General features: G+C 52.8%; 1 protein-coding gene across 1 annotated transcript in view; it reads right to left on the minus strand.

The window, feature by feature from the left end:
- Positions 1-26,028, minus strand: part of CFAP77 (cilia and flagella associated protein 77) — a 932,628-nt gene that overhangs the window by 92,984 nt on the left and 813,616 nt on the right. Inside the window, exon 5 of the mRNA XM_086924762.1 lies at positions 2,449-2,550. Coding sequence (XP_086780888.1) covers positions 2,449-2,550 — 102 coding nt within the window. The remainder of the gene's footprint in view (positions 1-2,448; positions 2,551-26,028) is intronic.

The raw sequence follows: 26,028 nt of genomic DNA on the forward strand, positions 1-26,028 counted from the left end.
ATATTTGTTGTATAATTTGCATAGAAAATATTTTCAGGGCTCGGCTCATGCAGAGGCTCTAAGAGCCAAGCCAGTCCCTTAGCTCGGCTCGGACTCAGCTCTCCCTGTTAATTTGTTGACTCACCCACCTCTACCCCAACCGACAGCGCCCAATGGCAATCTGCAAGAGAGACCAACAAGAGTTCCCACCTAGATGTTTTTTTACCAACATGACCAGTATTTTAAAGTATCAGCCAATACAAAAATAGGAAAATCATCTATAGCTGCTCTGTTCTCCCCTTAGCAAAACACACAAGATGATGGACGGAATGTTGCACATTGGCAAAACATTCACCCCCAGTCACAGATCTGGGTTTAACCCATCGTTATTATGCTCACCACGCCACCCCAGTTCAGACATGGCCATATGCAAATCAGTCTGACCCTGTGCCTCATGGGAACAGTCCAGCCCGAACTGCCAAGCCATGTCTTCCCTGGACCGGAAACAAGCATCCTGGGACCGGTTTCTGGCTATCAGCCCTCATCAGCCAGGATAGCTTGACTCCAGAGGCGTAGTGAGCACGGGACCCACGTCTGGGCATACTCTTCCCACATAGGGCGAACAACCAAACACACAAGATGATGGACCAAATGTTGCATATTGGCAAAATATTCACCCCCAGTCACAGATCTGGGTTTAATCCATCGTTATTTTGCTCACCACGCCACCCCAGTTCAGACATGGCCATATGCAAATCAGCTCTGACCCTGTGCCTCATGGGAACAGTCCAGCCCGAACTGCCAAGCCATGTCTTTCCTGGACCAGAATCAAGCATCCAAAGACCGGTTTCTGGCTATCAACCGTCATCAGCCAGGGTAGCTTGACTCTAGTGGCAAAGTGAGCAAGGGAAACAGATTATTTCACTCCGAGCGGCAGGGAGCACGTTGTTTTAATGTCAGCAGTTACCCCTGAAGAAAGGCCCTAAGAGGCTGAAATGCATTGGGTGATAATAAAAACTGCTTTTTAATGGATTTTGGCTTCATTACGTGTTTTTGTCAAGAGCTTCGGATGGCCAAACAACAACATGAGAAAAACTGGAAAATTGCGTTTCCTGGTTTGAGGATGGAAAGAGTGATGAATGTTGAAAAGATAAAGGATTACAAGCAAGAGTAAAATGATGAAATTGTGAATAAGTTAACTAATGGCTGTAAATGCAATTGAATCATGCTGTGCCACAAGTTGGAGCTAGAAGGAGTTCCATAATGATGCTGTAGTGAGCACGGGACCCACGTCTGGGAATACCCTTCCCACATAGGGCAAACAGCGAAACACACGAGATGACGGTATGCATATGGCTGGGTTCAAACAGGAATGGCATGGTGAGCAAAAAAACGATGGATTTGGGCCCAGATCTCTGTACTGGGGTGAATATATGACATTGTTATGCATTCTGTCCATCAATTGTGGTTTTTGCAACTGTTCTTCCCTGATCAGTACATACTTGAAATACTAATTATGCAAACAATGCACTTAAAATGTAGTTCTAGAGGTTCCATAATGACACCTGAGGGATAATTAAAGTAAAGATAGTGAAACAACACATTACAATCTTCTGACATTGACATGGAGGAAGCACTTAAAAGGTGCCTTCTCTAGGACCTCTTCTGCTGGGACTGGGTAGGCCAAAGTTCATGTTTGGCTGGGCCTGGCCCCCCTGCTAAAATTAGGCCTGGTATGCGTAGGTATTACTTGTTCTACGAATGGGGTAAGTCATTGCAGCTGGGTAATAGCTGGAATCAGAGACTGGGGCCCGCTATCCTTGTACTAAAATCCATGTAATCAGGGCCAAAGTGTGATGACGCACTGTATTTTTGAGATATAAATAATCCCTCGTGCATTGCAATGGAACCATGGGTGTGGGACAGAATGACACTTCATATAGTTAACAGCACGACGTGCGCATGTGCAGTCCTCGGGGAGGATTTGAGATGTGATTGACAAAGTTTCAAAGCAATGGCTGAAGGGGGCGGGCCCAGATGAACCAGAAGCAAAGGGTCTGACTCAGACGCCCATCAATCTCTCTGCATTGGAAACAATAGGTAGGCAGATAAGGCACTCTCAGGTCAGACCTAACAAGGGGGCTGCAGTTTGATGGCTTCCGTTGAATGAAAAGGAGACATCTACTGGCTAAAGGTCAAAGATCTCAGCGGGCTGGGCTGGCAGCACAGCACTGGTAGCCAAAGCAGCAGTGCTTTAAATGGGCCGGTACTCACCGGTACTGTGATGCAGGACGCCCCCCGCAGGAGGCAGGCGCGTGCTGCTGAGGTCATCTAAGCTCCCGGGACCTTCAAGCCTTGAACAACTTCAAACACTGAGGGGAGCCCGCCTGCCCCTGCTCTCAGCCCCACATGTGCCAAGTCCCTCCTGCGAAGGAATCCCCCCCACCTGCAGGGGCTTCACAGACCTACCTTCTCAAAGCGAGGCAGGTGCCACAGCGGGGGCGGCTCTGTGGGGGGCTCGTACTTCCGGAGCAACGAGCTTCGGGTCTCGTAGACTCTCCCGAGCCGGATCTGTGGAGAAAAGAGCAGCGTCAGAGCAGTGGCCACTGGGCATAGGTCAACTGAAGGGTGGGAGCAGCTGGGACAGAGAGGGGGGGGGGAGAGAGGCAGAAAGAGGGAGAGAGAGAAAGAGAGAGAGAAAGGGAGAGAGGCAGAAAGATGGAGGGAGAGAAAGAGAGAGAAAGAGGGAGAGGGGGAGGAAGCGAGAGGGAGAAAGAGAGAGGAGGAGAGAGAGATAGAAAGGCAGAAAGAGGAGGCGAGGGAGAGAGAGCCAAAGAGGGAGAGAAAGAGAGAGAGATAAAGAGGCAGAAAGAGGGGAAGAGAGATAGAGAGATAGAGAGGCAGAAGGAGGAGGCGACAGAGACGAAGAGAGGAGAGACAGGGAAAGAAAACAACAGATGAAGGGTGGGAGCAGCCGAGATAGAGAGAGGAGTAGTAAAAGAGAGAGAGGCAGAAAGAGTAAGAGAGAGGGAGAGATAGAGGCAGAAAGAGGGAGAGAGAGAGGCAGATAGAAGAAGAGAGAGAGAGAGCCAGAGAGGCAGGAAGAAAGAGAGAGAGGCAGAAAGAGGGAGAGAGAGAGAGGCAGAAAGAGGATGGGGAGAGAAGTGAGAGAGAGAAAAGAAAATGACAGACAAATGAACAGAAAGAAAGAAGACATAGAAATAAAAAGGAGAGCGTAGGAAAGAAAAAGGTAAAAGAGACAGAAGAAAGGTGATGCATGGGGAGAAAGAAAAAGAGAGACAAAGTGTGAGCTGAGCGAAAGAAAGCAAAAAGGAGGAAGAGAGAAAGAAAGGAAGAGACAGAATAAAGGTGAGGGAGAGAGGAGGAGTAAGAGAAAGAAAGAGAGAGGGAGGAGTAAAAGAGAAAGGAAGGAGGGGTGGCGAGAAAGAGGTAGAAATAGGGCGAGAGAGAGGGGGAGAAAGGGAGAGAAAGATGTATAAAGAGGGGAGAGAGGAGAAATGATAAAGACAGAGGGACAGAAAGGAAGAAGAAATGGAAATACAAGGAGAGAGTGGGAAATGAAATGGTAAAGAGAAAAGAAGAAAGAGGGAGAATAAAAAGGGGGGGAAAGTCTGAGCAAAAGAGTAAGTAAGAGAAAAGGAGGGAGAGGAAAGCAGAGAGAAAGAAACCGAGTAAAGGTGAGGGAGAGAGGAAGAGCAAGAGAAAGAAATATAGATAAGAGAGGGGAAGAAGAGAGAAAGACCAATAGAATGAGTAGAGACAGTGAGAGTGAGAGGGAAGGAGAGAGACAGGAAGAATGAAAGAGAGAGTGAATGAGCGACAGCAAGATCAAGAGAAAAGGAGAGATAGATAAGAAGCATCACGAAGGAGAAGGCAGGAGAGGAAAAGAGAGGTAGAGCAAGTAAGAGGGAAAGAGAAACAGAGCAAGACAAAGGAGAGATGGAGCTAGACATAAAGAGAGAGGGGGAGGGAGATACACATGGGATAAGAAGGGAGAAAAAAACGGAGCGAGAAAGAGAGAGTGCATATATTGGGTAACCATGCTTTATTTGTTTTATTTATAAAGTTTTATTTGTGGTACTGTAATACAAGGAAGCCTGTAATCCCTGGATACAGGCCTGTCTCTAATGTTCTTATAAAGCACGAGCGACTGCAATCCCTTTATAAAAAGGCGCATCTCTAATTTCATTCAGTCTACTTGTGTCTCTATTGCCTGCAGTAAAGAAATGAGGCAGCTGCTCAAATGTAATAAGTTATTACAGCCGAGTTCTGATGCCACAGTGTGAGCTGCCAGAAGCTAGAGTGAAAGACAGGTCACTGAACAGAATTGCAGCCGCATTTCAAAGTAAGAAAACGGGAAGAGACTTCCCTCCTTCCATCTCTTTGTAAAAAGAACATGACTAACAAAACGAAGATATGTCTGGCAGCGGGTTTACTTTATCCATGCTATAGGTCCTTGCAGGAAAGAGAACGTTTCGGCTTGTTTCACCTCAATCTAAGCCGCGCCATTTTGTAAACCTGAGATATTACACTAAGTCTAAAATCTCTCTGGAAAAAGGCCTGATGGCTTCTGGAGTCTACTTTTATTCCTGTCTGCAGCTAACAGACAGAGCTGGACACCAAGGATTTAACCCCTTGGTCGCGGCGGTAATTCCGCCGCAGCGCAGGGGGAAGGGGGGATCGCGCTGCGCCGCCATTCTTGTGACGGAACCACTCCGTCACGAGCCACGGGCGCGCTGTGCTTATGACGGAGTGGTTCCATCACGGCCCGCCCACTCATCAATTCAGCCGCGCAGGCGCAGAATTGATGCAGCGTGGGCGGAGCGGCCGCGGCGTGATGGAACCACTCCGTCATGAGCACAGCGCGCCCGTGGTTCGTGACGGAGTGGTTCCGTCACAAGCATGGAACGGGTTAAGAAGGGGCGATTGGTAATTCAAGCAGGAGGGGGAAGGGGGGCACACACATATACTCACCATCGACATGCACACTCAAATCCTCATGCACTCACAAGCAAGCACCCACACACCCACCATTCACAAGTACACACACCCATTCACACCACGCACCCACAAACACACATACATTCAGACAAACACACGCAGGCATGCACTCACCAAGCAGTAAAAAACATAACACCGTCTGCAGTGACTCTGGGAGGGAAGCCTCAGTGGTTCTAGCAGGGTTGGGATTGTGGCCTTCTCTCAGATAGGAGGTGGCAGTCCCTACCTCATCACAAAGTGAGACTTCTGCCCCCCCCATTGGTGCTGATTTGTCAATGATAAACATTCGGCCCTGACCTCTTCAGGACTTAAACTGAAGCGCCAAGGTCTCAAGCTATCAGTGACACTACCCCTCATCACGATGGAGAGGGCCTCGAGGAGCTTTGCATGGCTGAAGAGATCAGTCTAAGTCACCTGGGTGAGAGCTTCAAAGTGCGCATGTGACTTTGGCCTGCGAAAGACAGCCCACTACAGTGGCATGCACACTTTAAAGTAATCAGCCGGCCGCTGCTCCTGTCCTCTGCTGCACGCCCCGGTTGTCTCTGGGCTCAGGGTCGGTTGGCTGTTGCACTGCACACGTCAAAAAAATAAAATGGTAATAAAATCTGGCAGCAGGCATGGGTATGCTCCCCCGCCCTCATACAGAAACCGCCGCTGCACAGAGACACTTATGCACTCACTCACACATGCGCTCTGAACGATTACAGCTAGGCACTAAAATGTAAAAAAACCTTTAGAAATTCAGGAAAAAACACCAAAGGTTTAAGGGACGTTATAGTTAGAAAATAACATTTAAAAAAAGTAGAAATTTACTAAAAAGACCAAAGGTTACAGGGATGTTATCATTAGGAAAAATAATTAAAAAAACCCTTAGAAATGCACCGAAAAACCAAAGATTACAGGGGAAGGACCTGGTTTCAGAACCCAGCGGCGCCAGGGTCACGCCCAAAGTCTTCGAGTTCACCTGTCTTAGAATACAGAGACACGGGATACTTCTTGTGACGTCAATGATCAAATTTATTAGCTGCAACCAGGAACAGAAGTCTACGAAGTACGACACAAGTAGGTTCATCAGAATCTGCTCGATTTTCGTATTGCGAGACATCGTCTTTTATGCTAAAAATCACATTCCGGACAAACACCCATTATTTATAATTTGTCCAATCATAGGTAACATTGCAATAGGTATCGCATGCGACAAACCCACTTTTCAGTTGTCCAGCTCACCATCAATTACACGGGAAAGCCCAACATTCTTGCTCGAACAGGCCAGAAAAACCCATAATAAAAGACCACAACCCATACCATAAACAGACCATAAAATAAGGAACAGAAAACAGATGAGAAGAAAGATAAGGGGTGTGTGTGTGTGCAATAAACTCAACAATGTCCTGTTCTTTGATCCTGATCTCGATCAACTACCGGACAAGGAACTGGCTTAGCAAGGTTAGCTTCAGGCAACGGGGTCAGTTCGCTCAGGTCACCTAGGAGTCAGCTAAAGTGTACGTGTACCAAAGACTCGTTCGGCCGTAGTCATCGGCCTATGTGAGGGCAACCACAAAATGGCTGCCATCCACAAAATGGAACCGGAGGGTTCAGAACGAAATCCCTAAATACGTAGTGAATCCATCGGTCTAACATGGCGAAATCACTCGTACTTTCCGCACTCACTAGTTACGGTCCGCTACTATCAAATTCGTAACGAAACCATGACCTATATGAAACGGGTTCAGAATTCACGGAACCTCACAGGGACGTTACAGTTAGGCTCAGATTTAACTCTTATAAAACCAGTAAAAATCAGCTGTTATAAATACCTGAGCTAACTATAACTTATGTCCCCGCAATGCACTACTTATGACTTCGCATATAACATCATTTATGACATGGTCAGTGACATCACTTATGACAAATGACATCACTGATGACATCCTCCACAGAACCACTCCCACCCTCACACAATTTCTCATATACCCACTGACACACCATACAATCATTCACACACCCACTCACTCACACAGCCACTCACCCATACACCTACTCACACAGCCACTCTCTCCTCCATACAACCACTCACTCCTCCATACAACCACTCACTCACCAATATAGCTACTCACACACCCAGACACTAACCCATGCAGCCTCTCAACAAAGCCATTCACACACCCACACAATTACCTACTTACCCATTAACCCCTCCCCTGCTGATGACGGAACCGCTCCGTCATCAGCTGCGGTGGCGCTGTGCTGATGACGGAGCGGTTCCGTCATAGCCCGCCCGACGCTCCTGCGTGGCGCGAATTCCGCACCTGCGCTGAGCGTTCTATTGAGCGGGCGGGGCCATGACGGAACCGCTCCATCATAAGCACAGCGCAACAGACGCTGGTGACGGAGCGGTTCCGTCACCAGCATGCGCCCGCCGCATTTCCGCCCCGCCCCCTTAGCACTGCGGCGGAATAGCCGCCGCAGTGAAGGGTTTAACACACCCATTCAAGCACACACATCTACTCACTTGCCGATAGAGCCACTCATACAGTCACTCTCCAATAAAGCCACTCCCACACCCACTTAGTTAGTCAAACACTCACTCAAACAGCCACTCACTCACCCATTCAGCCACTCACTTATCCATACAGCCACTCACTCACCAATAGAGCTAATCACACAGCCCTTCACTCACCCATACTTTAGGCACACGCCCACTTATACACAGTCACTCACACACCCCCTCACACATGGATACTCAGAGTCACACAGCACTCACATAATACATGTTAGAAATAGTATTACTCATTAGTACACAAAGTATACTAATTTAACTTTGGTAGTACCTTAGTATATATGTTTAATACGCAAACCTTTAGAAAACACTCAGAATCACTAAATGATGTCATTAATGATGTCATTTGAGATGCCATCAGTGATGTCATCAGTGATATCACTGACCATGTCATCAGTGATGTAATATGTGAGGTCATAAGCAGTGAATCGCGGGGGCGTAAGTTATGTTTGGCTCAGGTAACTATAACTGCTGAATTTAACTGGTTTTGAGCAAGTGAAATCTAAGCCTAAGAATAATGCCCCTGTAACCTTTGTTTTTTAGTGAATATATATATGCACATACACACACAAACACACGTAGACAGTGACATTACGTGTCAAACAATTTAATTTTAATTACATTATTATTTTCAAGTTGAATATTTTAATATAATACTTATGATGCTATATTTATTGAATTTTTGAATTCTCACCTTTGTTTTGGTGATATTTTGTTCCTCGATCATTTTGACCCTTTACTTTGGCAGTTTACAAACAAACGTAAGTAAAGTCGATATTTTAGTCGGTGAGATTTTTTACACACCATTCGTATGTTGTGATACTTTGTGATACAGCCCGGCAGGGCAGGGTCTGCAGACCGCCAGCGCAGGTTGCGTTGGTTGTGTTTTGGAACCAGGGTACATTTCCTGCCGATATCATTTTCCAAGGGGCCAATCAGCGAGTATCTGCTAATGACGCCAGTCGGCGTTCCTGCACTCAGGCCGTAAAACCGGCTGCAGCAGCTGAGCAGCAATTATCTGGCCGCAATGAATCGTTATCAGCGTTTTAACTTGTCTGGGGCTCGAGCCATTAACCAATAAAGCAGGCATTGGTTGACCGTTAAACGCCATTTAAATATCGCCGCACTTCCGTCCTCGAGCCATAATTTCAGGTTGGGGGGGACCGGGGAGGGGAAGGAGGAGGGTTAGGGGGCTCACTCTGTCAAAGGGCTCGAGGCAGTCAAGGACCCTGCTTGCTCTGTCAAAGGTGTGTGAGAGGAAGGATGAGGCTGCACGGGGCCCTTTGAAAGGGGCGGGGCGAGTGAAGTGCCCACCACATAGCAAAATAACAAAATAAAACACCCCTTCCTCCAAAACCCTAAAGTAAACCACCCTCACTCCAAAAGTTCAAAATAAAACACCCCCTCCCTCCAAAACCCTAAAGTAAACCACCCTCACTCCAAAAGTTCAAAATAAAACACCCCCTCCCTCCAAAACCCTAAAGTAAACCACCCTCACTCCAAAAGTTCAAAATAAAATACTCCCTCCCTCAAAAAGCCAAAAATAAAACACCACTTCCCCCAGTAGTGAAAAAACAAACCTAGAATAATATTTTAAATAAATAAAATACATAGTACTTACCCAATGCACCATGTCCTCCATGCTCCTCGGTGTTCCACTTCGGAATCTGCCGTCAAGTTCCCCTAACCAACCCAGAGGATGCTCTCATGCTGTTAACCAGCATGAGAGAAGCGCCTGGATTGGATGGAGTGGGCTGGCTGGATGCTCCTTCAGGTCGAGAAACAGAACCAAGTGGCTTATCAGGAAAGTTGGAGACAGAGTACGTAACTGCACAGCCAATGAGTGCCGTGCAGCCAAGGGTTTAAATATTACCCAACAACGTAAGTATTTTTTGAAAAAACTTTTGTATTATTTCATAGGAAACATGGCATCAAATAGACACTCCATCACAACAGTTAGTACAAAAACGTGAAAGAATATATACAAATATATACAAAAGTATATCACAGTAAAGGCAACATACACTTGCAGAAATGATGAGAAAACATATAATCAAATTATTATGGTGACACCAACTGTTGTCTGCGATATGAATTCAAAAGCACATGGTTGCAAATTGAACACTTTTTTACAAATCGTTAAAGAAATAAAACCAGTCCTTTGATAACAAAAACCTGTGAACAGGGCGGAACTGAGATGGAATAGCCTGCCTGTCACACAACACCTGTGAATAGTGAGTTGTAAGAAATTACAGATAGGGCCCACGATAGTGGTATGAGTTTGTCCCTAGCTGCACCCTTAGTTCTTGACACAGGCTGGGGGTCAACGCGTTTCGAACCTTGTTTATTCTAGGTTCTCCTCAGGACGAGGACTGGGTGAAGATATACCTTCTCAGCCAGCACATTGGCTGCGTGGAGAGAAGGAGAAGGGGCCCTGACAGAGGCCCCCTGGCTCCAGCCTGTCCTGAAAGAGACCCCCAGGCTCCAGCCTGTCCTGACAGAGACCCCCTGGCTCCAGCCTGTCCTGACAGAGACCCTTAGGCTCCGGCCTGTTCCCGCCGCTGCCTCCCTGCGGCCCCGCCCCCCGACAACCCATTCGCCGCCCCGCTCCCGCCACTCAGCTGACTCGCCCTCCCGGCGTCCTTCTTATGAAGCCCACGCGCAGCGGGCGCGCCGATTGTGCGCTGAAGGTAAGCCCGTCTGCGCCCGTCCGCGCCTGGACCGCACCCAGCGCCAGGACCCCTGGTTGCAAGACGACCCGACAGACCTACGACGCCGCCGCCCTCAACGCACTCAATGCTGGCCGGAACCCCGCCTGCTGCCGGGCCACCCCAAAACGCATCCACGGACCCTTCACCTGCAGAACATGCAAGTTCACCTGCCTCCGAACCTGCACCACATCCGCCCAGCCAGACACCAGCAACAACCACCTCAAGTGTATCCTGCTCAACACCGCTCCGTCCACAGACACGCCGTGGAACTCTGGAACCTCCTCGACACAACATCACCAGACGTCGCCTTCCTCACGGAAACATGGATGAACGCCTCCTCAGCCCCCGACATTGTTATCGCCCTCCCGGACGGGTACAAGATCATCAGGAGGGACCGCATCAACCAGACCGGAGGAGGCATCACCATCGTCCACAAGAACACCATCCGCATCTCGACCAATTCCATCGACACCTTCGCCACCACGGAGCACCTCCACTTCCAGATACACACAGACCCAAAGACAACCCTCAGAGGCACCCTCATCTACAGACCCCCAGGACCACGCACCCAATTCAGCGAAGACATCACAGACTTCATCAGCCTGCACGCCCTCCCCTCCAACGACTACATCCTCCTAGGGGACCTCAACTTCCACCTGGAGAACAACAAGGACCGCAACACCGCCGCCCTGCTAGAAAACCTCGCCAACCTCGGACTCAAGCAACTGGTCAACACCCCCACCCACTACGCCGGCCACACGCTTGACCCGTCTTCTCTTCCAGCAAGCACATCACCTTCAGCCACGCCACTGGACTCCACTGGACCGACCACAGCTGCGTCCACTTCAGCTTCAGAAGAACCACGACCCACCCCCACCCGCAACAGGTTCCTCACAGGAGCTGGAGCAGGATCACCGCCGACCAGCTCACCACCTCCCTCAGCCAGAACCCACCTGCCAGCACAACGGACCCCAACGAAGCAGCCCGCAACTTCACGCAGTGGCTGACCGCCTGCGCCGACGACCTCGCACCACTCAAGAACCCTCCCAGCAGACCCAGAAGCAAGAAGGCCTCCTGGTTCACCAGCGAACTCAAGGACTCCAAGAACTGCCGCACCCTCGAGAAAACCTGGCTCCTCGACCAGACCACAGACAACAGGACCGCCCTCAAACAAGCCACCCGCCAGCACCACCAGCTCATCCGCACCACCAAGAAGAAATCACTGAAGGAACGACTGGACAACAACGCCCATGACAGCAAGGAACTCTTCAGCATCGTCAAGGAGTTCTCCAACCCCTGCACCAGCAACAATGACATCACTCCTTCACAAGATCTCTGCGACTCTCTCGCCTCGTTCTTCCACCGCAAGATCGCCGACATCCACAACAGCTTTGGCGCACCATCCACGCACCCAACCGTCGAACCAACGCCCCCCACCGCCACCCTCCGCACCTGGACCACGGTGACCACCGAAGACACAGCCCGCACGATGAACACCATCCACTCCGGATCTTCGACCGACCCCTGCCCCCACCACGTCTTCAACAAGGCCGACTCCACCATCACACCCCAACTCCGGAACATCATCAACACCTCCTTCAACACCGCCACCTTCCCAGAGAGCTGGAAGCATGCCGAGCTCAGCACCCTACTGAAGAAACCAACAGCGGACCCCACCGACCTCAAGAACTTCCGCCCCATCTCGCTCCTCCCTTTCCCTGCGAAAGTTATTAAGAAGATCGTCAACAGACAGCTGACCGCCTTCCTCGAGACGAACGGATCCCTCGACCCCTCGCAATCCGGTTTCAGAGCCAACCACAGCACCGAGACCGCACTGATCGCAGCCACCGACGACATCCGAGCCCTGCTCGACAACGGGGAAACAGCAGCACTCATCCTCCTGGACCTCTCCGCAGCGTTCGACACGGTCTGCCACCGCACCCTAGTTCAACGCCTCAGCAACACCGGCATCCAAGAGAAGGCACTGGAGAGGATCATCTCGTTCCTCGACGGGAGAACACAGAGAGTTCGCCTCCCCCCGTTTTGCTCCGAGGCCACCGAAGTCATCTGTGGCGTACCACAAGGATCATCACTCAGCCCCACCCTCTTCAACGTCTACATGAAACCACTCGCAGCCATCACACGCCAACAAAACCTCAACATCATCTCCTACGCCGACGACACCCAGCTGATCCTCTCTCTCACCAGGGACCCCGACACCGCCAGAACCAGCCTACACGAAGGAATGAAAGACGTCGCCGAGTGGATGAAGAACAGCCGCCTGAAACTGAACTCGGACAATACGGAAGTTCGCATCCTGGGACCATCGCCCTCCGCCTGGGGCGACTCCTGGTGGCCTCCCGCCCTGGGCACCGCTCCCAAACCAACAGACCACGCACGCAACCTGGGCTTCATCCTGGACTCTTCCCTCTCGATGACCAGACAAGTCAACGCCATCTCCTCATCGTGCTTCAACACCCTACGCATGCTCCGCAAGATCTTCCGCTAGATCCCGACCGAAACCAGGAAGACGGTCACCCAGGCACTCATCACCAACCGACTGGACTACAGAAACTCCCTCTACGCCGGAACCACTGCCAAGCTACAGAGGAGACTCCAATGCATCCAGAATGCCTCCGCCCGACTCATCCTGAACATCCCCCGTCGTAGCCACATCTCCGGCCACCTGAGGGACCTGCACTGGCTCCCCATCAACAAGAGGATCACGTTCAGGCTCCTCACCCACGCACACAAGTCTCTTCACGACCTGGGCCCCAAGTACCTCAACGACCGGCTGACCTTCTACACGCCCACCCGCCAGCTACGATCCACCAGCCTCGCCCTCGCCGCCGTACCACGCATCCGAAGAGCCACCGCCGGAGGCGGATCCTTCTCCTACCTGGCGGCCAAGACATGGAACTCCCTCCCCATCCACCTCCAACTGACCCAGGACCATCTCGCCTTCAGGAAACAACTCAGGACCTGGCTGTTCGAGCAGTAGCGGACCCCCTCCCCCAAGAGCCTTGAGACCCTCCCGGGTGAGTAGCGCGCTATACAAGTGTCCTGATTGATTGATTGATTGACCGTGACCCCATAGCTCCTGCCTTTCCTGACAGTGAACCCTGGGCTACAGCCTGTCTTGACAGAGACCCCCGGGCTCCAGCCTGCCCTGACAGTGAACCCTGGGCTACAGCCTGTCCTGACAGAGACCCCCGGGCTCCAGCCTGTCCTGACCGTGACCCCATAGCTCCTGCTTATCCTGACAGTGAACCCTGGGCTACAGCCTGTCCTGACAGAGACCCCCTGGCTCCAGCCTGTCCTGACCGTGACCCCATAGCTCCTGCCTGTCCTAACAGAGACCCCCTGGCTCCAGCTTGTCCTGACAGAGACCCCCTGGCTCCAACCTGTCCTGACAGAGACCCCCGGCTCCCGCCAGTCCTGACAGAGACCCCCGGCTCCAGCCTGCCCTGACAGAGACCCCCTGGCTCCAGCCTACCCTGACAGAGACCCCCTGGCTCAAGCCTGCCCTGACAGAGACCCCCTGGCTCCTGCCTGTCCTGACAGAGACCCCCTGGCTTCGGCCTGTCCTGCAGAGACCCCCTGGCTTTGGCCTGTCCTGACAGAGACCCTTAGGCTCCAGCCTGTCCTGACAGAGACCCCCTGGCTCCAGCCAGTCCTGACAGAGGCCCCCTGGCTCCAGCCTGTCCTGACAGAGACCCCCGGCTCCAGCCTGCCCTGACAGAGACCCCAGGCTCCAGCCTGCCCTGACAGAGACCCCCCGGCTCCAGCCTGCCCTGACAGAGACCCCCGGGCTCCAGCCTGCCCTGACGGAGACCCTTTGGCTCCAGCCTGTCCTAACAGTGACCCTTAGTCTGCAACCTGTCCTGAAAGAGACCCCTTGGCTCCAGCCTGCCCTGACAGAGACCCCCTGGCTCCAGCCTGCCCTGACAGAGACCCCCCTGGCTCCAGCCAGTCCTGACAGAGACCCCCTGGCTTTAGCCTGCCCTGACAGAGAGCCCCTGGCTCCAGCCTGCCCTGACAGAGACCCCCTGGCTCCAGCCTGCCCTGTCAGAGACCCTTTGGCTCCAGCCAGTCCTGACAGAGACCCCCTGGCTCCAGCCTGTCCTGACAGAGACCCCCTGGCTCTAGCCTGCCCAACAGAGACCCTCAGCCTGGCTCCAGCCTGTCCTGATAGAGACCCTTAGACTGCAGCCTGCCCAGACAGAGACCCCCTGGCTCCAGCATGTCCTGACAGAGACCCACAGCCAAGTCCCAGCCTGTCCTGACAGAGACCCCCTGGCTCAAGCCTGTTCTGACAGAGACCCCCTGGCTCCAGACTGTCCTGACAGAGACCCCCCGGCTCCAGACTGTCCTGACAGAGACCTTCAGCCAGGCTCCAGCCTGTCCTGATAGAGACCCTTAGACTGCAGCCTGCCCAGACAGAGATCCCTGGCTCCAGCCTGTCCTGACAGAGACCTTCAGCCAGGCTCCAGCCTGTCCTGATAGAGACCCTTAGACTGCAGCCTGCCCAGACAGAGACCCCCTGGCTCCAGCCTGTCCTGACAGAGACCCTCAGCCAGGCTCCAGCCTGTCCTGATAGAGACCCTTAGACTGCAGCCTGCCCAGACAGAGACCCTCTGGCTCCAGACTGTCCTGACAGAGACGCTCAGCCAGGCTCCAGCCTGTCCTGATAGAGACCCTTAGACTGCAGCCTGCCCAGACAGAGACCCCCTGGCTCCAGCCTGCCCTGACAGAGACCCCCCTGGCTCCAGCCTGCCCTGACAGAGACCCCCTGGCTCCAGCCTGCCCTGACAGAGACCCTTTGGCTCCAGCCAGTCCTGACAGAGGCCCCCTGGCTCCAGCCTGCCCTGACAGAGACCCCCTGGCTCCAGACTGTCCTGAAAAAGACCCCCCTGGCTCCAGCCTGCCCTGACAGAGACCCCCTGGCTCCAGATTGTCCCGACAGAGACCCCCTTGCTCCAGCCTGACCCGACAGAGACCCCCTGGCTCCAGCCTGTCCTGACAGAGACCCCCTGGCTCCAGCCTGCCCTGACAGAGACCCCCTGGCTCCAGCCTGTCCTGACAGGGACCCCCTGGCTCCAGACTGTCCTGACAGAGACCCCCTGGCTCCAGACTGTCCTGACAGAGACCCCCTGGCTCCAGCCTGCCCTGACAGAGATCCTCAGCCAAGCTCCAGCCTGTCCTGACAGACACGCACCGAGGCACTGGCATCTCTGGTGCACTAGATCATTGATCCACTATCATTCAAATAGTTATGCATTAGTGGCTTTAGAATACAGAAAGCGCTCAAGCACCCAAAAGGCCCAGCGGAACCATGGGCAAATATTATACTCTGTCTGAAATGGACTGTCTGGGGCTTTGAGACTTTCATTTCATCAAGGGCCTTTTCTGTGAAGCATGAAAAGAACACGTTCTTTACCTTCAGGGACACTCTTTCTGGTGGATCCTCTAACCACAGATTCTTAACCCTTAGAATATTCCGAGGCACCAGACTGGATCTGAACACTTTTCATAGCAGTGCTCCTTGGTGCCCATAGGTGATGCTCTGCACCCCACACAAGCTCCGTTCTGCTCTCAGAAGGGTCAGATCTGGCGTACATATAAGCTCCACCCCTGCACGCCGATGTCCGTTTCTGGCTTGACTTTTCTGTGCCACGGGACGAGGAGCACTAAGCAATTGTTGGTACCCATGTGCAGATCTCTATTTGGGCACTTTTCTAGAAGATGAACAGAAACCACTCAACAGACCAGAGAGATGGGAGAGGAGGGAGGAATCTGCAAGTAGATACAGTAGTCTCTGAAAAGAGAGTTCCCGGAGGTAAGTAACTTGGTCTTCTGATGGATAACTGCAGATTCCGCACCTTTAGAACAGATATCAAAGCAGTACCTCCCAAGCATGGAGGGTCTGTGATGTGTGCGAAGACCAAGAAGCCCTCCAGGACTGAGCTGGTGGAATGTCCTTGCCGCTGGTCCTGGGAATAAGAGCAGAAGTGCTCGCGAACGTATGCTCCGACGCCCACATTGAGGCTTGACAGATGTCAAAGACAGGTACTCTGCAAGCCAACGCAGTGGCCTGCACAATACCTGTCTTTGACATCTGTCAAGTACCAGAGCTCACAGGTACTCTGCTATCCAACTTGACAGGGTCCTTTTCTGCACAGCCGGTTCTTTCTTCACCCCAGAGAACATTACAAAAATCTGATGGTCCACCCAATGTAAATATTTAAAGCTCCTTTGGGATCTAACTGATGGAGCATCTCCTCCTCTTTCGAGAAGTAAGGCAGGACAAAGAACGCTGGGAGAGCGATAGACTTCCCAACATGTACATGAGTCACAGTTTTCAGCAAGAAGGCCGCCCAAGTCCTCAGCACCAGTTTTTCTGGAAACAAGGTGGTGTAGCACAGTTGTACTGATACTGCCTGGGGTTCACTCATGCGACGAGCTTAAATGATCGCAATGAGGAAGACGGGTTAGAGGGTCAGAAGACACAACGAGCAGCTATGCATTGACTTGAAAGAATACATGTGAGATTCGTCAAGTCCTAGTCAACATCCCATTGTGGAATTACAAGCAGTTTGGGAGGGAAATTGTTTGTCAAACATTTATTAAACAACATCACAACAGGTTATTTAGGCAAGGACTGTTCGTCCGGCATATGCAAAAAGGACGAAAGGGCCGTCCAATATCCTTTAATAGTGCCCAATGGAATGCCTGCTGGCAAAGCCAAAAGAAACAACAAAATGTCCATCAGTTAGGTTTATAGGAGGTCTCTGTTGCAGACTCTCTGCAAGGCCAAACATTTATCCCAGAGACCAACATAAATGGATTTCCTAGATGGATACCTGGCAGTCAGGATGACATCAGCAACCTCAGGTGGTAGGTCAAACACACAACTGCCGACAGTCAATCTTCATCAATCTTCGTCAATGGAAGTGTAGATTGTGCAGGTTTGGGTACTGACCCCAACCTTGCTGCTGCAGAAGATGCTCCCTAGGTGGCAGCCTGTTAAAGGAACACATGCTCATGCCCAGAAGTTCTACGTACGACACACTTGTGGCATGATCTGGAGCCACTAGGATGACTAGGGCCCACCCAATCCTGATCTTCTTCAGAACTTGGGGCAAGAGAGGCAGAAAGATTACAGGACTCCCATTTTTTTTTTTTTAACATCATTTTTATTGCATCACCAATATAATTGTACAGTCAAGATAAGCAGCAATATTAATTCACTGTGTACAAGATTAGTATTATCCAGTCTTTCTGTTATCCGGGAGGTCCGCCCCTTCCTCCGGTGTGGGTGGCCTTATCCATGGATGCTTCTCGTATCACCTTACATTGTCTGTCAGTAGTAGTAGGCAAGTATTGCTGGGTTGCTTTTGTGATTTTCACCCCTCCCCCTCCCCCAATTTCGATTCCCCAACAGCCCGCCAATTCCAGCTTCCTTCCCACCCTCCCCCGTGGTCGCTCTACGCCGTATCAGCAGTGTAAAAGTGCCTGGTGCGTTGTAGGAGGAACAGACATTCGCTAAGGTGTGCTCTCCTGTACAGCGACAGGGCCTGCCCCATCTAGCTCACCCTCGCCCTCCAGCTCCACAGCATCCATGTCACGGAGCGCCTGCACCATCATTTCCCATGCAGTTGCCCTCTCCAGAGCCTTCTCGTCATTCATCCTCCAGGCCACCTGGTACCTCAGGGTACTTTCACATGCGGCCCACCTCAGGCATTCCCCATACCATCTTTTATATGTGGGCCCCACTCTCGACTTCCAGTTCCTCGTAATCTCCCGCTTGGCCAGAATAAGTCCCAAGTCTATAAATTTGCTAGTAATCTTGGTTCTAGGCGTGTGCGGGAACCAATGGAGGATGCCAACCGCTTTATTGTACTGGATATCTCTGTCCGTCGCGCTGTTAAGGGCCCGCCCAACTTCCTGCCAATAGTCTCCCAGAGAGGGGCAATCCCATAACATGTGACCCAGGTCCGCCCCGACTGTATTACATCTGGGGCAAGCAGCGTTGTCTACCCCAAAATACTGTTGTATTTTCCCCGGTGTGAGGTATGCCCTGTGAATGACATAGAAGTGGATTAATTGAAACCTGGCGTTTCTCGAGCTCTTCCGCGCTCGCCTTAGCAACTGGCCCCAGGTCGTGTCAGGTATCTCCATTTGAAGGTCCAGCTCCCACTTGGCCTTCAGGGCCGTCAGTGGTTGCAGGGCCTCCCGCTGCATCCTAGAGTACAAGCAAGTAACAGCCTTAAAGGTCCCCGCTACCATCATCGTGTACTGACAGGCCATAGAAGTGCCCGGCTCCTGCAACCCTTCCCCCCAGTGGGCTTGCATAGCGCCCGTTACCGCTGCATGCAACAAGTAGTCGCCCCTCGGCAGGTCGAAACGCTCCTGCAAATCCTGAAACGGCAGCAACACCCTATCCTCATATAGATCACCCAACATTTGTATCCCCGCCTCCTCCCAACCTAGCAAGCGCGACCAGTCCCCTCCATGCGGGAGGGCCGTGATCATCCCCAACGGAATTTCAGGGGCATACATAAGGCGGACTCCCGCCCGCTTACGGGCCCGGTCCCAGCAGAGTCGGAACGTCTGCTCCTCGACCGTCAAATCTCCCGCCCAGAGCTTCTGGTGCAGCGTGATGTACGCCAGAACATGCCGCGGGGTACCTTCTATTCTCGCGTCTTCAGGGCCTCTATACACTCTCGCAACCTCCTGAGTAAAAATCTGCAGCTGCGCGGCCAGGTAATACCCTTCAAAATCCGGGACCGCCATTCCTCCTTCATCCTTGGGGCGCAGCAGAGTGTCGAGCGCTATGCGCCTCCTTCCCGTGCCCCATAAGAACGCTATGACCAGAGATCTCAGGCGTTTAAAGATAGAGCTCAGGATCCACACCGGGAGTGTCCTAAAATAATACAAAAGCCTGGGCAGGGCCACCATTTTGAGCAGGGAGATCCTACCAGCCAGGGATAACGGCAGGGTCGACCAGAAGTCCATGGACCCCCGTAGGGCATTAATACAGCGGGTGATGTTACCTTCCAGCAAATCAGCCGGGGTATGATAAACATAGACCCCCAAATAATGCAGACAGCGTGGCTCCCATCTAAGTTCTTGCGCAGTGAGTGGGCACGGTTCTCCTGACCTCAGAGGGAACACACAGGATTTAGGCCAGTTGACCCTCAGGCCCGACAACCAGCCGAACCGCCCTAGTAGCCGCCGTGCCCCCTCGAGCTCGGGGCCCGCGTCGGCCAGAAACATCAGCAGGTCATCCGCGTATAAAGAAATGAAGTGCGGCCTGCCCCTAAACGATAAACCGGCATAGTGGTGGCCCAGCCTGGCCTCCACAGCGAAGGGTTCCATCGCCAAAGCGAACAGGAGCGGTGATAGGGAACAACCTTGTCTGGTGCCACGCCTGACCGGGTATTGCCTCGAGATCAGAGTGCCCACTCGAACTCTCGCTACCGCGTCAGTATACAGGACCTTAGTCCAGTTTATGTATCCGTCCCCCAGTCCGAAGCGCCGCATCACCTCATACAGGTATCCCCACTCAAGACTGTCAAAGGCCTTCTCTATGTCAATGGAAAGGACAAATGGGGAAACGGAGCTCGGCCAGTCCGCACCCATCAGTCTCGTAAGTCTACGAATATTGTGGGTAGTGTTGCGTGTCGGAATAAAACCGCACTGGTCTTTATGAACAAGGCCCGTCATGTGCACCAGCAGTCTGTTGGCAAGAATTTTACTCAGGATCTTGTAGTCCGTCGTCAACATGGACAACGAACGGTACGAGGACAAAGCCGCACCCTCTCTGCCCGGTTTTAAGAGCGGGATCATGAGGGCCTCACTCATGGAGCCCGGGAGCCGACCCTTCGTTTGCGCTTCATTGTACACCTCGCGCAGCCGCGGAGCAAGGTACTCTAGATATTTACTGTAGAATTCGATCGGGAGCCCGTCAAGTCCCGGGGTCTTGTTTCTGGCCATTTGCTTTACTGCACACCCTATCTCTCCAAGAGTGATGGGCCGACCCAGCTCTTCTGCCTCTGAGTCCTCCACCCTTGGCAGTTGTAAGCCGTCCAAGAACTCTCCTAGCTCATCCGCCCCTCCTGTTTCACCACTCTCATAGAGCCCCTCGTAATAAGTACGAAACTTAGTCAGGATCCCGGGTTGAGTATGGCAGGGCTCCTCCCCCACCTCCTGGATCATCATGATCGGCATACCCCTCCTGACTGGGTTAGCGAGCCATGCCAGCATAGACCCCGCCTTATCGCCCTCCGCATGTGCCCTCGTCATGTACGCCTTATGGTCAAAGCTGCGCAGCCGTTCCAGCTCCACAGCCAGCCCCTCCCGTGCCCCACTAAGCCCCTCCTGCAGCTCAGGGTGATTCGGGCGACTCTTCTCCAGTTCCCTCAGCCGCGTTTCAGCCTTATCTAAATCGTCCAGCAAAGTCTTGCGAGCCCCAGCCGTGTGCCCAATACAGTGTCCCCACACCACCACCTTAAACGCATCCCACTCTACCGCCCTCGTGGAGGCCGAGTCACTGTTCTCCTCAAAGTAACTCTCAATGCGTTCTCCCAGAGCCTCCCTAAACAGCAGATCATCCAGGGTGTCGGGTTGCAGGCGCCATGTTGGCACGCAGTTAGCAGTCACCATCCAGTTCAGAGATATCAACAATGGGTTGTGGTCCGATAGCGTCCTGGCCAAGTATTCCGCCCCACCCACCGCAGGAAGCACGCATGACGAACAAAGAAACGCATCTAGCCTTACGTGCAGATCATGCAGGTGCGAGTGAAAAGAGTAGTCCCTAGTAGTGGGGTGCAACGCCCTCCATGCATCCATGAGGGCCCAGCTCTCCTGCCATTCCAACCTGCGCTTGGCGACTCTATGCACTGGGGACGCGCGCAGTGGGGGATGGGACCTATCCAATAACACATCCTCGACCGAGTTGAAATCCCCCCCCAAGAGGACCGGCCCTGCCAAATAACCCGCCAGTTTGCCCGAGATTGTAGACAGAAATGCGGGCAGATCCACATTAGGGGCGTACACATTGCAGAGAGATATCACCCTGCCTCTCAGCCTCCCCTCCACCGCCACATAGCTGCCCTCCGGGTCCACCAATGTTTTTGTCACCTGGAAGGGGACCCCCGCCCGTACCCAAATCAGTGTCCCCCTTGCAAAAGCTGAGAACGTCGTGTAAAACAGCTGCCCCCTCCAGCGTCTCTGCAGAGCAGCCCCTTCTTGCTTATTAAGATGTGTTTCTTGCAGGAACGCTATATGAACCCCTCTACGCTTGAGGTATGCCTGAACTTTATGCCTGCGTGTCATGGACTGCATACCCCGCACATTCCAGGTCACACATTTCAATGCCCCGGTACTAGCCATCCCCCCCCACACAACCGGACCAGACAATAAAGAACAATGTCCTCACATGTTCCGCGACCACGGGCCACCCCACCCACCCACTCCAAACAGGAAGCCAAACCCCTCCAACAACAACTACCCCCTGAGCAACCCCAACTGCTCGCAACGCCCACCCCCCCAGGACAGGCCCCCCCGGAACTGGAAGTACCCCCATCCAAACCAACACTCCCAACCACCCCTAAAAGAAAGGCAGTAATGGCCGCAGTCTCCACTGCGGTGACCTTAGGGGCCAGTAAGGCGTGGCTCGATGCGCTAGGTCCTCAAAGCAAATCAACCCCGCGCACTCCACCCCTCAATCCCCACATTATAGCGCCCCAAAACCTCAAGTAACAGCGTTCCACTGCCACGGGCCCAGTGCCCCGGTGTCCAACCAGCGAGTCCACTCCACTAGTTCAGTTCAACACGCCTCAAGTATCTCCTCCGAAGTCTGCGGCGTCACAATAGGGCCCCGGGCTCCACCAAATTCCGATTGTCCCGTCTCCGAGCCCGTGCCCGATTCCTCTGAGCCCGTACCCTTCCCGGACTGACTTCTGGTGGTCCTGGATAAGTCCGCTACCGCCTGCAGGGCCGCCTGCCTCTCCGCCTCAGTCTGCGACACCGAAGGTTTGCCGGTCCTCCTGCGGTTCCTCCTGATCCGTTGGGATTTCCTGATCGGTTGCGCCACCTTAGCCTCCTCCTCCCTGGCCTTAGCACCGTCTGTTCCCGCTTTATAAGTGTCCCACCAGGTCCAAGCGTCCGCAGAGGACGTGAAGAAAAGAGATTGTTCACCCACCACCACTCTCAGCTTGGCGGGGAACAACAGGGAGTACTTGATGCCTTCATCGCGGAGCTCCCGCTTAAGGGACAGAAAGTTCGCCCTGAGCCGCTGCGTCTCAAACGTATAATCCGGGAACATAGTGACCCTGCTGTTGTCCACTTGAAAGGGCCCTGCCTCTCTCGCCCTCTGCAAAAGCCAGTCCCTGTCCCGGTAATGGAGCAACTTGAACACCACTGGGCGAGGAAAAAGGCCTAAGGCCGGCGGGCGCGCCGGAACCCTATGCGCCCATTCCAGGGAGAAGAAGGGGGACAGTCCCTCCGGTGCCACCTCCGTTCGCAACCAGTTATCGAGGTAGCCCACCATATCGTCGCCTTCAATTTTTTCCGGCAGGCCCACGAGGCGTACGTTGTTGCGCCTATTCCGGTTTTCCGCATCTTCGGCCCTCCGTTCCAGCACCTTCAAGCGGTCCATCACCTCCGACATCTACGCCTTCACCGCTGCATGGCCCGGGGCTAATTCCTGAACCGTGATCTCCACGGATTTCACTCTGTCCTTAAGTTTATCATGGTCAGCCTTCAGGAGGCCCAATCCCGTCGCCACCTGAGCTATATCTTGTTGCAAAGCGTCCTTCGTGGTGGCGATGGCCTCCAGGATACGGTCCTGCATCCGCTGTAATGCCGAGTGGTCTCGATCCGCTCCTTCCGCAGCCTCTGTATCGGTCGCACCGTCTCCCTTCTTATTTGGCTTCCCCATCTGGGCCGGCTCGAGCGGTGGCCTCCAACTCTGTCCTAGCTCACTCTCCGCACGTCGCCGGGCTTCGCCCTCAGGAAGGGTCCCTGCAGCTGCAGCGGAAAAGCCTGTCCCCTTCGTGCCTGGGGCGCCGCTCAGGTCTCCGGATCCAAGGCTGTCTCTAGGGATCAAAGTCTCCGATCGACCGCTAGCCCGGACGGCGCCAGTCGTGCTTAGAGGCCCGGGGCCACCGTCACTGGGTCATAGCCACACTGTCGCCGCCACTACCAAGGGGCGGGTCCCAACCGCCCGGGGTGCGCCCAAGGTCCACTCCAATACCCAGGGAGGGGCGCGATGCAACCGCTAACACCTCCGAACTGTAGGGGTAGCAGCTCGTAGTGGGGCTCCGGCCCGGCGACTCCGTCGTCTCCGTGTCTCATGCCACCGCCGCCATTTTAGGTCGAAGATTTCGCGCCTGAGTCCAACTTTCAGAGTCGGATAACTGGCTTGGAATGGCACGGTGTCGTCCTCCGTGGGCACCGGACCCTCCGTGGTACCTTCCAGTGTCGGATGATATCAATTACGTCGGGGTCCGATCAGATTTTCAGGATATTTTCCGGGATCGGGCGCGGAGCTCCGAGCTCACGCTGCCTACCTCCTCGGCATCCAAGCCACGCCCCCCGATTACAGGACTCCCATGTTCCACTTCAGCTAGAATGCATCTGCTACCAAGGATTTTCAGGGGAAAGCCAATGTGCAAACGTTTTGGCTCTGCATGTTCTGAACAGAGGCAAAAAGATCTAGCCAGAGTTCCCTCCCATAGTCGGAAAATGCCCTGTGCAGGTCTAATTTCTGATCCACTCTTCTACCCTGGCTCTCTAAAATCTGTTCCTTCTTGTTGCAGTACCACATGGCAGTAGTGTTTGTGACAGCAGGAAGGCCTTCAGTACCAGGTGAATGGCCTGCAATATGGAGTCAGGTTTCCACCTCGTCCAGACGAGCTCCCCAGCCCAGCAGTGACACATCCATCACCACCATCAGCTCTGGGTGGGAAGGGAGAGGAGTTTGTGGTTGAGCAGCCACCACTGCAGAACACGTGCAGTCTGAACCGAAAGCTGGATGACATCTGTTGGGCCCGCTGGGACTTCAGATTTCACTGCAAAGTTCGCATATGCCATCTAGCGTAGTTGACAAGTATGATGCAGTAGGCTAACAGGCCAAGAAGCCTCAGCTGCTCTCACTGAGACCCAGGACAGAGGCTAAAGCATTGGATTCATTGCTCAAATGTCCTGGACTCATTGCAATGGCGAAAAGTCCCTGAAATGCACTGTGTCCAAGAGAGCCCTTTAAAAGGAAGGCTCTGTGAAGGAGTTGATGTGGCTTTGGCTCGTTGCACGAAAAGCCAAACAAATTCAGGCAGTCCACATTGTCTGGAGGAGGTTCAAGGCTGACAGTGGCCCATCTTAAGCAGCCAGTAATCGAGGTAGGGGAAAACTGGTATCCCCAACCTCTGACGATGGGCGATGACCACCGCCATAACTTCCGTAACACTTGAGGGGCACTGGTCTAGCTGAAGAAAATCATGGAGAACTGAAAATGCTCCCGGCCAATCTTAAACGCAGTAGAATCTGTGGGACTGCAGAGCGAGTATACCAAAATACATGTCCTGCAGGTTCAATGACATCATCCAATTGCCCCAAACAAGGGCAGACAGTTACCTGGGTCAGTGTTGTCCTTCTTTTGGAAGGCATTAGAAGGTGAAGAACTAGTACACTGTGAATCCCCCATATCCTTTTTCAACACAACAAAATAGTGACAGTAACAAACTGTCCCAAATTCCAAGTCTGAAAGCCTGTTGATGGCACCTCTGGAGAGTAAAGTCCGCACCTCTTGCATGAGAATGGACAGGTGCTCTTCTGAGAGCCACTCTGATGTGGGCAGAAGGCACGCAGGTCAGAAACAGGGAAGCATAGCCCTGGAATTGGAAGGCCCAGCTGTCAGAAGTGATGGATTACCATACCAGGAGAAATTACTGGATCCTGCCTCCCATCTAATGGTTCTGCACCACTAAGGGCATACTACAGTCCCTTTGAAGTTTGCTGCTACCAGGAATTGGAAATGGAAGGACCAGTGCCTGTGGAGACTTGCACTTTGCCTGCAGGATCCATGGCATTGGCCTCAAAAGCACTGGGCAGATTGCAGTGGGAGCTGGGGAGACTGGTGGTGTCTTATGCCAACCCCCCTAGAGTAACCTCTGAAACCCCTAAACTGGCAAGGACATTGTCTGGGAGAGGTTGAAAGCATGTGTAGTCTAACTTTCCTTAAAGCGCTTTAAGGCAGAATCTGCTTTGGTGCTGTGAGCTATCAAAAAGCATAGCCATAAAGTATGTCAGTAAGTAACCCAAAGAACCTGTAGACAGCATAAATGCATGGAGGCAGAGTGTCGATCACTCACCCCAGACAATCAGTAGTGTCCAGGCAAGCACAAATCATATATTTGGACGCACCTTGAACATCTTTAAAGGTCTGAGCCAAGGATGCCCTACATTTTTCTGGAACCAAGATCTCACTGGCCATGAGTATGTAGCCAACTAATAAGAAAGCCCATTTACCAACCTCCAGGCTAAGTTATCCAAAGCAAATATTTATTTTCTGCACACCTTTACCCTGGGACTCTATAACTCCCTACCCCAAGGGACAGTGGGGTCACAGAGAATGAATTAGGGTTCACCTTGTTGATGGAAGCATAGACCACAAGGCTGTCTGGAGTAGGATGCTGCATAACCGAATGTGTTTTGCTATGTGCTGGTTTGTGGAATCTGGTCATCTACCTA

Source organism: Lissotriton vulgaris, chromosome 5 (genome assembly GCF_964263255.1).
Source record: "Lissotriton vulgaris chromosome 5, aLisVul1.2, whole genome shotgun sequence".
NCBI lineage: Eukaryota > Metazoa > Chordata > Amphibia > Caudata > Salamandridae > Lissotriton > Lissotriton vulgaris.